Here is a 14,466-nt window from a genome sequence, read left to right as displayed (position 1 = left end):
CCCATCTATAGCTTTTAATTAGTTCAACCAACGGTTGGGGGCACCAGTTGTTGCTGGGCTGCAGAAAGTCACTCACCGCTCTTTATGGCCTAGATTGCTTTTTACCTTTTCAACTAAGTGGATTCCACTGAGAGCCCCTGAAGCTAGGTCCAGGTCTTCTCCGCTTCAATAAGTAAATAATGAGTTATTTTCCCTTTTCAGAGGCTGCCCGCGGAGCCTGACTCAAATTGAATAGACCAGAACTTACTGGTCTCGGGATCTGACCCACTGCGCAATCACAGGGCAGGTGAGGGAGGCCCGATTAAAAGCTATAATCCTATTAGGGAACGTTCTCCGTGGGTCAGCGGGGTGCTGGGCCCCGCGCCTAGCGGCGCGTGTGGGAGGTGGGGCCTGCGGGCCAGGACTACTTTTGGCCCTCCGCAGCCGCCATCCACAGCGCTCCGCTGAGCTCCGAAGCCCTGAGAGAAGACCGGCTCCGGCTCCGGCTCCTGCTCCGTCGCGCCAGACCCCTGGCCTGGGCTCTCCGCGCAGGTTGGTTTTCCCCGCCTGTACGGGGCCGCTGAGAGGGGAGGCCGTGCCGGGGACCCCGAGCGCCGCCCTTCTCTCGGGAGGGTGCCGGGGCGCGCTCGCCCTCCACTGGCACTTCGGCCCGCCCCGCTCCCGGGGCTCCTGCCGGTGTGCCTCTCAGGGGACCCCACGACGCCTGCCCTGCTCTCGGCCGCACTCGGCTCGTTCTCCCTGCCGCGCCTGGGTGCCTCAGCCCGAAGACGGCCTCTCTCCAGCACTGACCTGGCGCCTCCCCTATCAGCCCTGGGCCCTGACCTGGCCTGGGCCCAGTGTCGGCAACGGGTCTCTGCGTCTGGCCTGGGCGGGAAGGCCTGTCAGTGCTGACGCCGGCGCGCCGCGGGGGAGGCCGACCATCCTCCGGAGGGACTGAACAGCCAAGGGTAGCTGGCGTCCTCTTTCACTGCACGAGCGTGTCCAGCTCTTGGTTGAGTGGTCATAGCTCTCCCACTTTTAACGCCCCCGGCCCCCGGCTTTCTGACCGCAGCGGGGACCTTTTTTGTGAACAGATGTCACTGAACAAAGTGGATTAAAAGCCCATCTTCCCAATTTGTAGGCTGGGGTTTAAACACTTAATGGAGTTTAGCTTAGACTGGTATAATGGTTAAAAGCACTGGGCTCTGGAGGCTGTTGGGGTGCACAGCTTGGTCTAGCCAGTTTTCTTCTCTGTAAAATGCGGATAGTATCAGTACTGACCGCCCAGAACCATTGTGAGAATTAAATGAGATATGCATGTCAAGTGCACACGGCTAATTGCAGCTCCCGCTTAAGAGACCTTTCTCCAGAAACGTGAAAATGGTATTGACCAGCAGGTGGCACTGGTGACCGTGTAATATGATGTACAATCTTGTCCGAATATTCCTCAAGTGTTTAGAGGTCCTCGGGAAATCTCGGCTGAGTTGGCAGCCTTAAACTTTCTTCAAGCTGGAGAGTACATTTGATATTATTAAGTAATAAAACTTTTGGTAGGTCAAGACTAACCTGGCTGTGGCTTGCTCAAGCAGGTCACAGTGGGTCCCAAGTTTACTCCATCAAGTTCAGTTTTTATTTTTTTTTTTTTTTTTTTAACTTCCCTGCCGCTTTAGCCTGTTGGGATGGCACCTTGAGTATGTGTTAGAATTGGTTTGGAAACTACCGAGTTAAAATAGATGTCTGCATTCATTCATAAAGTATTATCGAGCACTTACTATGTGCCAGACATTGTTCTGACGCTAGTTATAACATGGAGAACAAAGCAGACACAGTGCTAGCTCTCATGGAGTTTACTTATTAGTGGACAATGTAGATGTAAATAAATATATAATTATAGATTGCTAAGAAGAAAAAAAGGAGTCTGTTTTTGATTGGGTGGATCACCTCATTGAGGTGAGAAGCTGAGCCCTGAAAGATGTGATAAGGAACCAGTCATGCAGAGAATGAAACAAAAAGCCATCAAAGTATAGCAAACAGAATTTACAAAGCTCTAAAGTGGGGAAACGCCAGGAAATGAAAAAAGGCTAATGCAGCTGTAGCACAATAAGTAAGGGGGAGAGTAGGAAGAGATGAAGTTGAAGTGGTAGGCTAGAGCCTTTGAGCAGGGATCAGAGGGGTTCGCATTTTATTCTGAGTGTGATAGAAGCCACTGAAAAATTTTAAGTGTGGAATGCCAAAATCCAATTTTTGATTTAAAAAGTTTACTCCTGCTGCTATGCAGAGAATGAATTGGGTGACAGGGATGAGTAGCAGGGAGAAGACCAGTAATCTAGGTGATAGATGATAGTATCTTCAAATAGAGCAGTGGTGAAGATGGAGAAAAATAGATTAGGGTATATTTTGGAGGCAAAATTTGGAAGACTTAATGGTGGATTAGAAGGGAATAAGGGCGAAGGAGGGATCTATGGTGATTTTCAGGTTTGGGGGTTAAGCAGTTGTCTAGGTGGTGGTACCATTTGCTGAAATGAAAAGAACAGATGGGTGGATGACATGGTGGAATAGAGAATTCCATTTTAGACAGACTAACTTTTAGGTATCTTTACTATATCCAAGTAGAAATATTTGATTAGCAGTTGTATATAAGAACTTGTAGCTCAGAGGAGAGATTTGTATTGCCGATATGAATTTGGGAGTCATCGACATATGGATGATGTTTAAAACCAAGGGATTGGATAGGGTCACTGAGAGATTATTTGGTTTGATGGTTATCATCACCCTTGGGCCTGTGGCAACTAGTGTATTTGAATATCTTTTAGGGTTTAAAGCATTAGATTTCAGTAACTGGGAAAATGAACTGTCATTACAGATCTGCAGACGGTCATGTATTTGTTACCCTGTGTTGCCCCAAAATGCCCCATTCTTTGGTGGTGAGAGAGAAACAAGCTCTCATGTCCACAGGTGTTCCCCTTGATCTGGCCCTTAAGCTTGCTGGTTTCTATTTTCAGTAGGCTGAGGAAAAGGGTCACTTTTCTGCCACCTACAGGACAGACCATGAAGCTGAAGGAACTTGAGCGGCCAGCTGTCCAAGTGTGGAGCCCAGCTAGCCACTACCCTGTGTATCTGGCCACAGGTATGGTGGATAAAGATCCACTGAGTACATAGGTTGAAGGGAAACATAGTATCCAGGGTTCTTTATTGCGCTTCAGAGAAAGTTTTAGAGTCATGGAAATCTGGGGCTGGCTAGTAGCATATGCAAAGGGATATTAGGAGTTTCTGGTACCTGTGGACAACCTTGGACTCTGGCTTAAGGCTAAGCACCTCATGCTTTCTTGCTTTCTTTGGAGCTACCATTTGAAAAAGGGTATATCCAGTCCTCTCCTGTTCCTCCTCTTCTGTACCGCTTAACCATTTATACCCCAAATCCATGCATGTATTGTTGCTCATATACTGCCTCTTCCTTACTTTTCTTGTGCCTAGGAACATCTGCCCAGCAGCTAGATGCCTCCTTTAGTACAGATGGCACATTGGAAATCTTTGAGGTTGATTTCAGGGACCCCTCTCTGGACTTGAAACACAAGGGAGTCCTTTCTCCCTCCAGCAGGTACTATGTCTGAACTTTTGATGGGTATGCAGGGCAGATCCTGATGTAGACCCTGATGGGGAATCCCGGGAGTAGTATGTGCTTCTCAGGGCTCATGAGGAGACAAGTGAGGGGAGAATGGTCTTTTAGTAGGAGAGAAGTTAACTCTGGGTTTATTTTGCAAGAGGGTTTTGAAAACACCCACTCCAACCTTTGTGGTCAGCAGCAGCAGCGTCATGCAGAATCATGTGATAGAGACGCCTCACAGAAGCCTGGACCCACAAGTACCTGATCTGTCTCTGAACGCAGAGGAATTGGCTTCTTCCTCCCTTGGCTCTTGTGAAGATAACAGCCTTACACAACATTTCCTTGTCTGCCAGTGGGAGGCGAAAGAATGATCCTCTCCTCATTGCTGTCAGGCACTGATTGGGCACTCATGGATTTCATGGCTCTGGCAGGCTTACAGGGTTGGGTACTAGCATTCACCAAGCACATGTATACATTCCAGGCACTATGCTAGGGGTTCTGTATAGTATCTTATTCATTCCTCAAAATGAGCCTAACCAAAAAATACCATTATTCCCATTTTACATAGGAGAGAACCAAAACTCTGAGAAGCTAGGATTTAAGTCTAGGCCTGTCTTACTCCAAAACCTACCTTCTTTCTATTATTCCACTGTTCTTTTACAGGTTGTTTAAAGATGAGGCTTACAGTCTGAATCAATGATCTCTAAATTTTTGTACAATCAGGAAAAATGTGAATATTCACTATACTCGAGTATATATTTAGTATAAATAATATACATTTATTACTGTACTACTTTTTAATATTAAAAATATAAATCTTTTTCTTACAGCCCAGAGGATTATCTTGCCCATCCACTTTAGAGATTGCTGGTCTAGAATGCAACTCTCCATCTTCTTGTGCATTTTTTGGTCCATCTGAGTGATTAGATTAAGATATTTAGACAGAAGTACCCTCTTCTTTCTTTTCATGGTTTAACCTAATAATGAAAGTTAGTTTTTGTTCTCCTTTTCTTGAGCTCCTGTATCACTTTGTTACAGTATCCCTTATTTTGCAGTTTTTAACATTTCTTTGTATTTCTAGTACTTTTATCTTTTGAAGAGCAGGCCTTGGCGGGTTTACCAGTAATGATGAGATATTCTTAGCCTCTAAGCAAGCATTTCATAAAGGGCTGCTGAAAGGGGTGAGCTAATTTAATAACGTTTATACTCCTGAAGATAAGAAAAGGGGCAGTGAGCGCAAGGACTCTTTTCTTTGAGCAGCCAAGCAGCAGCTTCAGCATAGTAGTGGCTCCTTAGGGCTAGGAGTTCCTAAGAAAGAGGCAATGTAATTGCTTAAGAAACCTTGAAACTGAATCCTGAGATCCATGTAAGCAGAGATTTTTGTCTGTTTTATTCACTGCTCTATCTTTAGCATCTAGAACAGTGCCTGTCATTAGGTGGTTAAAAAATATCTGTGGAATAAATGAGTGATATTAGAACTTTCTGGATTACCAAACGGAGCATTCATGTCCACCAGTTCAGTTAGTTATAGTTAGTCTTCGGTTAGTCTTAGTGCCTTAAGTGCTTTTCAAGGGTAACAATCTGTTTGTTTGGCAGCCAACTAGGTTGAAGGGACACTTTTTGAAATGTTGGTACTGTATTCAGGAATCATGAAGCATCACCTCACACCCTGCTCTACCCTGCAGGAATTTGGGGACTATAACCAAAACAAATAGTACAGTTAGCTTCCTTTTTCCACCTCTATAATTGTGTCTAAAGATTGAGTCTCATTCTCAAAGACCTAAGGGATTACTTTTGACACAGTTCGGTTGGGGCCTTTCTGAAGAAATCAAATTAGACCCTCCAGGGTTTAAGACACCCACTTCTTTCCATTCCAGCCTGGGTTAGGTCACTTACACAAAAGTCAGCATCACAGACAGTTGACCAAGATGATCAGGGTAGACAAAGGGCAACCCATCCTTTGCTTTATGCTTTCCTCTTTTCTGTATCATCTTCTGCTTGGTTTAATGGAAAGCACAGTTGTGTTGGGTTGCTACCTTGGCTAAAACTATGTGACTTTGGGCAAATTGAATTCCATCAGTGATCTTAGGTTTCCTCACTTATATGTAAAGAAGAGGTTGTACAAGATGACTTCTAAGAGTCTACTGAACTCCAAATTTAAGTCTTATCTTCAATCTCTCCTTCCCTTTTTCTAGTTTAGTCTCCTTCCTTTTTTCCTTTTTTTTTAAACAAGTGCCTCTCTGTATCTCTTTATTATTAACTAAACATACTCTTCAAAGTCTTCCCCCTTCCATTGCCTTCCCTTTTTACCAGACCCATGCCTCAACCACATTTGAATCCTGAAGATCCCCTTATCCTCAACCAGTGATGTATCAGAGAAATATTATCTATTTAGAAATACCTGATTGAAAGAGAAATGTTCTGAAACACTGGTATGGGTGTAGATAAGGGACAGCCTTAAGCTATAAATAGAGTGAAGAGAGTGTGTGAATTAATGCCACTGGATGCAATCAGAATCAATATGGATTAGCATGTGCACTGAAGCAAGTGATGTTTGGTTTGTTAGATGAATCTCACTCAAGAAGAAAGCTATCTGGGAGAATAATACATTGTTTATGTATTGACTTGAGTTGAGGACATAGCTGCTGTGGCTGAGTGAGTTCAGGGATCAGTGGGTGATTTGCTGCACTCTACCTCTGTCTACACTGAGGTTCTGGATCTCTGAGTGGCCTCTGTAACCTATGTCTGACCCATCCTCTAGTAACATGGAGAAAGTAGGTGATCTATCTTCCAATACCTTTATCTCAGTTCTAGCTACTTGGGGAGCACTGTGACCCCTCTTTAGGTGCCTTTGTAAGGGACAACACTAAGCAGTAAATGATCATTTTGGTACTACTCCTAATTTTCTTGTTTCTAAGACTTGCCTTCTCTCTAGAGACATTAAGATCACAGAGGAGAGAGCATGGGCTTTGTTGTTGGACAGACTTGGGTTCAAATCCCAGCTTTGCCATCTACTGTCCTATCAGACACATTATTTAACTTCTCTGACCCTGTTTTCTCTACTGTAAATTTGAGTAACATAGTTGGCACATAGTAGCCTGGTGCATAGTTCTCTCAGACAGCCATCGCTCCACCCCAGTGTCTTTATTCTCCAGCTTGCAGCACTGCCCTCATCTCTCTGACTTTTAAGGAAACTTGGATTTCCTCAGTTATTTTGGCCAGGATGTGGACAAACTCATCTTCACTTTAATCCACTAACATGAGGTTGGGATTTTTCATAAGGAACTTCACTAAGCAAATAAAATCAAAATCCAAAACAAAGAAGTACAGAAATCATGGGAACAAGAATTTATACAGCACATATTCCTAATCATAAGGTAGCTGAAGCTTGGCCTCAGATGAGCTTAGCTGGTGCGATGTTCTGCTCTCACAGGTCTCAGTTTATTCTCTCCAGCCTTGTTTTTCTCTTTTTGCCAGGAGCATAGCCATGAGTTGATTGTTGGGGCTGGTTCTATCTTTATGCATTCAACTTCTTCCCATTGTTCTATGCTGGTGTGTAGTCTGATGTATCTAGTACAGAGGTTCCTAACCTTGGCAGCTTATTAGAATCACCTAGGGGGCTCTTATTAGAAATGTAGATTCTGAGGGCCTGTCTCTGGAAATTCTGCTTCACAAGGTCTGGGTGGGAATCAGGAACCTGTGTTTTCTTTAGGTGCCACCCCTTATTCTGTGATGCCATATGGTCTCCATCATTGCCATCATTATCCTGAGAAGCTCTTTAGCAGAGAATTCCACGTGTATTCTCATGTTTTCAAAGTTCTCATCTTCCTATACAAACTCGTCTCCCTATACCTTCTACTTAAATCTCTTAGTTCCTATTTGCAGGCCAAAGGCCATCTTTTTTGTTTTGTAACTTTTTATTTTTAAAATATTCAAACAGGGCTTCCCTGGTGGCACAGTGGTTGGGAGTCCACCTGCCGATGCAGAGGACACGGGTTCGTGCCCCAGTCTGGGAAGATCCCACATGCCGCAGAGCGGCTGGGCCCGTGAGCCATGGCTGCTGAGCCTGCGCGTCCGGAGCCTGTGCTCCGCAGTGGGAGAGGCCACAGCAGTGAGAGGCCCGCGTACCACAAAAAGAAAAAAAAAAAAAAATTCAAACACAGAAAAGTTGCACAGTAGTACAATGAACAATCATATACCTTCATTTAGACTCATCAGTTGTTAATGTTTTGTCACATTTGCTCACATGCTTGTGTGCTCTCTCTTTGTTTACACACGCGCGCGCACACACACACACACATATGACTGTCCATTTGCAGGGCAGAGATGATTGATCAAGTGTCCTTCCTTGCCTGACTCGTCCCAGGTGTTCCCCCTCTCCCAGGTGTTGTCTCTCACAGCTATTCGGGCTCCAGTTTCACCCTTACTAGTGAAGTGTTAACAATAGGAATGTACTTTCTGCATGCTTACACAAAGAAAAATCATTTTGTCACACCCCGTATTCTGCATTTCAGCCACTCTAAAGTAACTGGGCCCTCTTCTCCGACCCTTTGGTGACTCCCATGTGGTCTCAGGTACGTTTTACTCTGATTTTATGTCATGTGCTCTGACCATACCGCGGTCACTGCATTCCCATGTGAGTTTCCATGGCCATACCTACCTCTGCTTCCTGTGTGACCTATTAGAGGCTTCTCTGGCTAACCTATTGACTTGCCCTCTGCCCATGCTGAGCTCTAGCCCCTGGATGACATGGCAGCCTCTGGAGCTAGCATGGAACACATTCTTCTGTCCTGTTAAGGTCAGCGCAACCTTAGAAAATATAGCCTTTCTGACAGTAGCTTTAGACCCACCATTTGTTCAGCTCTGCTGTTTTTGTTCAGATGCTGACCTGGTCTGAACTAGTGCTCAGCTCTTCACTTTTGACAGGTTGGCTCTGCTCTAATGACTGGCCAAACAGGTTCCTGCCTGGTCACCCCATTCAGTTTCTTTGCTGATTGTTCCCAGGGTGTGGGAACATTTAATTTCAGTTAGAGATCATACGACATCATTCAATGTGAAATTTGGCTTCTCGGAAGGCTGCGGAAATAGCCTTGTCTAGTAGGATAGCCAAGTGAAATGGAGGACAGACCACCTGTGAGCCTTTGGGGATTTCACATGCCTTCCCTAGGGGCTTTGCAGGGGACCCATACTTGTGTGCAGGGAGCCCAGGGTCCATCTCTTTCTTGTGTGAAAGATGCTCAGAAAGCCAGAAAAGTGTTCCCCAAACGGTGCACTTATTCTTTGTGCCTCTGTGTCTCTAGGGCTGGCCCACTGAATCCACATGGTAGTTCCAGTGGACTAGACACATGGGAGAGGCATGGGATGGGAAAGTCCTTAGATCTTTTCTCACTTCCAGTTTAAGAGGGAAGAGGGGACAGCAACTGTTGGCCTAAGGAACCTGCTTCTATTCAGGTGTAGAAGAGTTTGGATCTTGCTCTAAATAGAAAACAATATTTTATGATGGTTAAGAGCTCAGGCTTTGACATAAGATGGGCCTAACTTTGAACCTTGACTCTGTCACTTCCTAGATGTCAAATGGGAGTAAAATTACTAACTGTATATACAGAAGTTTCACAACTTCTCTGTGCCTCGTTTCCTCAATTGAAAATGGAGTTAATACCTCATGGGGTTGTTGATCAGCTAAAACATGTAAAGCACTTAAAACGTACTAGTGCCTAGTACGTAGGAAGTTATCAAAATAAGTGTTAGTTGTTATTTGAGTTGGGAGGATTAAGAAGTAATTTATTTGAAGTGTTTATCACTGGGTTTATATTAAACCCGATAATATTAACAAAAACATAAAAAGCACCCCTCCCCCAGCTCCATGGCAGTGGCCTCCTAGCTTCTAGTGTAACATAGATGGAACATTTTTTCAGCCAAAGGGCAGGAGGACCAGGCAGAGGAGACCTCTGTTCTGTGTCTGGGAAATGAGGGAGACAGGCAGGCCCTGACTAAGGGTGGGGATGCCTGCGTAATGTCAGAGGCTGGCAAAGATACCCATTCTCTACTTACTGACGTGGACCTGAGTTGGTGCTAATGCCAGTTCCTCCTCTTTGTAGGTTTCACAAGCTGATCTGGGGGAGCTTTGGCAACGGGCTTCTGGAAGGCTCCGGGGTTATTGCAGGCAGTGGGGATGATGGCATGCTTACTCTATACAATGTGACCCACATCCTGTCTTTGGGAAAGGAGCCTGTGATTACCCAGATACAGAAGCACACGGCGGCTGTCAGAGCCCTTGACTTTAATCCTTTCCAGGTACTACATTTCAGTTAATCAGACATGGCTGACAGATCTGAAGGGAAGCGTTTGCTTGTGACCTGTGGTCTCTAACTTTGAGCCCTTCCCAGGTTGTTGTGGGGATGGCTTTGGAAGCCCCGCATGTGGGTCTCCTTCCCCCTTTTCTGCTCTCATCTCTTCCTGGGAAGGCGTGTCTCCAAAGGCCTGTTCCTTCATACAAGGCAACCTCCTGGCCTCAGGGGCCAATGATTCAGAAATCTTCATTTGGGATTTGAATAACCTGAGTGTGCCAGTGACCCCGGGATCCAAGTCACAGGTGAGGAGCCTTCTGGTGCTGCTGCTTAAGAGCGCACCTGATTTTCCCAGGTAGCGTTGAATTCTGGAGGCAGCCAGCACACAGGAGATTTCCGTCTTCACCACTGGAGGGCACTAAAGCTCCACAGACTAACGTGCTGCCTACCAGCCAGATAATAGAGTTGGAGTCAGGTGGGGACGGGTTGGGGGTGGCTTGTGGTCATTAACTGACCTAGGGGTTTCTGGAAGGCAAATAAAGAAGGGTGAGGGGAGTAAAAGACATTGAGAGAAGGCGTGAACGTACTGTTTATCGTAGTATAGCTTAGGCAAGCTTGGGCCCTGAGCTTAGCTGACCAGGGGCAAGAGTAGGACACCCAGATACACCCTTGTCCTTTTTGTAGGAGGATCAGCGTTGTCTGTATCTGGTTCCCCCATGTGGTTGGGAGACTCGTGTGTCTCTGTCTCTGAGTGTACCTATCTTGTCAGTCTGTAACTGGACCCATCTTTTTCTTCCTCGCTTTTGTTTCTTATGCTTACAGTATCGTGAGGTAAGTTCAGTATGAATTTGATAGCACCCTGTGCCCTAAAAGTATCAATGGCTTTTCTCTCTGCCTCATTCTCTCTGGGGGTCTTGGGTGTCTATATTTCCCTCCCTCCCTCCCTCACCTTTTCCCTCTCCCTCTCTCTCTTGTCAGAGACGAGAGGGCTGTTTTAAAATCTTGACTCTATCCTCTCAGGAGCACTTTGGGATAGAAGTAAAACCCAAGTGCATCTGGCCTTCTCTCAGCTTCTACACCAGTTTCCTAAAGCATCCTCTCCGGAAAACTCCCCTCCCAGCTTCCCGAGACTGGCTTGGTTTGGATAGCCCCATGTTTACTCTTGGCCTTTCTGTGGATGGTTGGGAGCAGTGGAAGAGCAGCTGTCTCTTGGTCCAGGGGTGACAGGTTGTCCTCAACCTGCCCCCCACACATCCTGCCTCAGCAGCCCCCAGAAGACATCAAAGCACTCTCTTGGAACCGTCAAGTTCAACACATTCTGTCTTCTGCTCACCCCAGCGGCAAGGCAGTCGTGTGGGATCTCAGGAAGAATGAACCTATCATCAAAGTCAGTGATCACAGCAACAGGGTGAGTTGAATACAGGCAGAATATAGGCTCGGGCTCTGCTGTCTCTCTCAGGCCTAGTGTTGGAGCTGCTCTCCCCCAAGCGAGGGTTCTGCTTTCGGCTGTTACACCTGTGGATTCAGCCTCAGCAGATTTCCATTTGAGAGTGAAAGCTTAGGGAAGCTAAACTGAGCTGATCTGGAGGCTTCTGGTGCTCCTTGCTATGGTCATCACTCATTCCCCAATGGCTGTGGTGTTCCCAGTCACATAGGAGAGACACAAAACCTACCCTCAGAGAGGTCTCATTTCAGCTGGACAAAAAAGGTTCATAACCAGAAGAGTCAGGTTACATGGCCCATTGGGGTCTGCTTTGTTCACAGATGCACTACTCAGGCCTGGCCTGGCACCCAGACATGGCCACCTAGTTGGTGCTATGTTCAGAAGATGATCGTCTTCCAGTAATTCATCTGTGGGACTTGTGCTTTGCCTCCTCACCCCTGAAGGTGCTGGAGAGTCACAGCAGGCAGCATCTCAAACCCCTTCCACATCCTTGTTGGAGTGCGGGGGCATAAATGACCTGGGTAGAAGGCAATGCATGCCTCACTTTGGCTACCAGACATTCTCCCTGCCTTCAAATCTATCCCAGTGAACACATAGTTACCCAGTTCTAGTTCCAGCTCCAATCAAGAGGAGTTCCTTTAGACCCAGAGGTTATGGAAAAGAGCCTGAGTTTCCATTTAACTTCCAGAGATGGGAGTGGGGATAGGGTCATGAGAAATACTAGAGCCAATGTTTAGTACCCCTGGGAGAGTCCCCAAGCTCTGGTCTGAGGACAGTACTCATTTCTTTAGGTGATTAGTTTGCCTCCTTCAAGAGTTCTTATCTTTTCTGTGAACAGGCCTGCCTCTGAAGCTGTAGCTCTTGGGCCTACAGCAGAGAAAGCAGCCCCATAGTCTGTTCTTTCTAACTCAAGGGCCGTGCCCCTTGGGGACTTTTGAGCGTTAGGTCCTCACTACCCTCCTGGGCTAAAAGCACCCATAGGGATGGGTGCTTGCCTGATTCATGTTGATTCATAATTCCTACCCTACAATCAGGGAAGAGAAGCAGGCCATCCTTCAGTGACCTGTAGGAGGCAGAGTGGTATAGTGCATAGTGCACAGGCTCTGGGATTTGACTTGGGTTCTGGCTGCTTGACTGCTGAAAGTTCCTTAATTTCCTCCAAAGCCTCATTTTCCTCATTTGTAAAATGAAGTCAGACTGCTCATTTTGGGGGGATGAGATTTATCCAAGATACATAAGGTACCCTGCTCACAGTAGGCATTCAGCAAACGTTAGTTCCTCTTTCCTTTCCTTTTTAGGGGGATCCTGTCAGTGTCATGGAGTCAGGCTGATGCTGAGCTACTACTGCTCAGTAGTGCCAAGGACAACCAGATCTTGTGCTGGAACCTGGAGAGCAGCGAGGTAGGCTGGCCCTTCTGTGGGCATGCTGGGATGGTAGGGGAGTCCCAGCTGCACCTATGTGTTCTGGGTTTCCTTACCTAAGTCAAGGTTTCCTTAATGGTTGTGTTCCCTCATATTAGGTGGTGTATAAGCTACCCACACTGAGCAGCTGGTGCTTCCATGCGCAGTGGTGCCCTCGGGACCCTCCAGTGTTCTCTGCTGCCTCCTTCGACGGCTGGATCAGTTTATACTCTGTGATGGGTAGGAGCTGGGAAGTCCAGCAGATGAGACAGGCTGACAAGGTTTGAAGGGCTTGGTGGAGAATGCTGGAGGAAGGGACTGTCTCTGTTTGGCAGGAGAGGGAAGGACATAAGCCTGGAAAGAAGTGGGTTTATTGGAGACTTGGTAGACCAGAGCCCTGGGTTTGGGAAGGCTGAACCTTTGCTCCAGTCCCCATCTTCCCGGAAGGATATCAGTTCCTGCCCACTATAAAGGAGGCCTTTACCTTGACTCTTGCTCTTGGATGTTCCCAGCGGTATTTCGGGGAAATTGGACCTCCATGCTAGAACCCTTCACTATTTTGGAAGTATGAACTGTCTTTCCTCCCTGCCTCCTATAGATCTGTTTTGTGCCACACTCCACTGTAGACATTGGATGCAGTAGGCTTTCCAAGAGCCTTATTGCTTGGGAGTCCCATCCTCACTACCAGTCCCCTGGAATATGAGAGTCCTGCCTTTGTGGGCCAAATTGGGTGTCTCAGGGATCCCTCCCAAAATGGAGTTTGTAGGTAGAGTTCCTGGCTAAGCCACCACTCTACACTGGTGATGCAGGTGTCCTTTTGTCCTCAGATCTCTTCTTCCTTTAGCAAAGTCCAGCGTCTCCCACCATTGCAGGTGCCAGAGCAAGTGGCCCAAGCGTCATTGATATCTCCCCTGAAAAAAAACCCCAAATGAATGAGAAGGCCAGCAGGTGCCTCATTGCTGTAAGTGTAGTGTGTGTGTGTGAAGCCTTCTGTGTGCCCAGCATGGAGCTGTGTTCTGTAAGAGGTTTATTCTCACTGCCTGTGTCTGAGATCAGGTCCCACTTTACTGCTCAAGCAGAGAGTTACTGTAGCTTCCCTCTCTACCCCTTCACCCTGCTTGCTGTGCCAGTCCTGTCTAAAAGGAATTGATTGCTTTAGAACTCTCATTTATGGAGAACTGCCTGAGATTCCATCTGATTTTTCTCCACATCTACATACCTGGACTGGTAGTGAGTCCAGGCATAGTTAGAATACAAAAAGAACAGGATGAATACAAAGCAGGAAAGAAAAAAAAATATAGATTTCATTCTCTCCCTCCTCTGCTCAAAACCTTTGACCCCCCCCCCGCCATTGCCTTATAGAATCAAGACCAAATGTACACAGCCCCATTTACCTCCAGTTTTTTTTTGGAGGGTGGGAGCACTGCCCTAAAAATCAAGTTTATTGTGCCATTCTCACATTCCAAACCCAACCCCCACCTCTCCCAGTGGGGGACAGCAGAGGGAAGGATTTTCACAGTACCTGCAGACCTCCCCATCAACATTCCCCTCTTAACCCTCAGTCTGTCTATCTGTGGTCCACTGAGACACAGCTAAGACAAGGGCCAAGGAGAAATGGGAATCTCTCCTTGGGACAACAGGAGGAAGAGGCTAGAGAACTTGATACCCACCACCTCCCATGCCCCAGGAGAACAGAGGTCAGCAAACCGTCCATGCCATCCAGCCCAGTGGAGCCGGGCTTGCTGCTTAGG

General features: G+C 46.7%; 1 protein-coding gene across 1 annotated transcript in view; it reads left to right on the top strand.

Annotated features, from left to right (window-relative positions):
• The first annotated feature begins 3,027 nt into the window (after window positions 1-3,027).
• The window catches only part of SEC31B (SEC31 homolog B, COPII component), a 26,749-nt gene continuing 15,310 nt past the window's right edge, over window positions 3,028-14,466 (top strand). Inside the window, 10 exon segments of the mRNA XM_007470454.1 lie at window positions 3,028-3,106; window positions 3,454-3,577; window positions 9,682-9,877; window positions 10,062-10,175; window positions 10,693-10,701; window positions 11,135-11,278; window positions 11,635-11,777; window positions 12,613-12,715; window positions 12,835-12,996; window positions 13,543-13,673. Of these exon segments, the coding sequence (XP_007470516.1) occupies window positions 3,028-3,106; window positions 3,454-3,577; window positions 9,682-9,877; window positions 10,062-10,175; window positions 10,693-10,701; window positions 11,135-11,278; window positions 11,635-11,777; window positions 12,613-12,715; window positions 12,835-12,996; window positions 13,543-13,673 (1,205 nt within the window).

This window comes from Lipotes vexillifer, unplaced genomic scaffold, assembly GCF_000442215.2.
Source record: "Lipotes vexillifer unplaced genomic scaffold, Lipotes_vexillifer_v1.1 scaffold916, whole genome shotgun sequence".
Classification (NCBI taxonomy): Eukaryota; Metazoa; Chordata; class Mammalia; order Artiodactyla; family Lipotidae; genus Lipotes; species Lipotes vexillifer.
The sequence above is the reverse complement of the archived record's forward strand: the minus strand, read 5'-3'. Positions and strand labels throughout refer to the sequence as shown.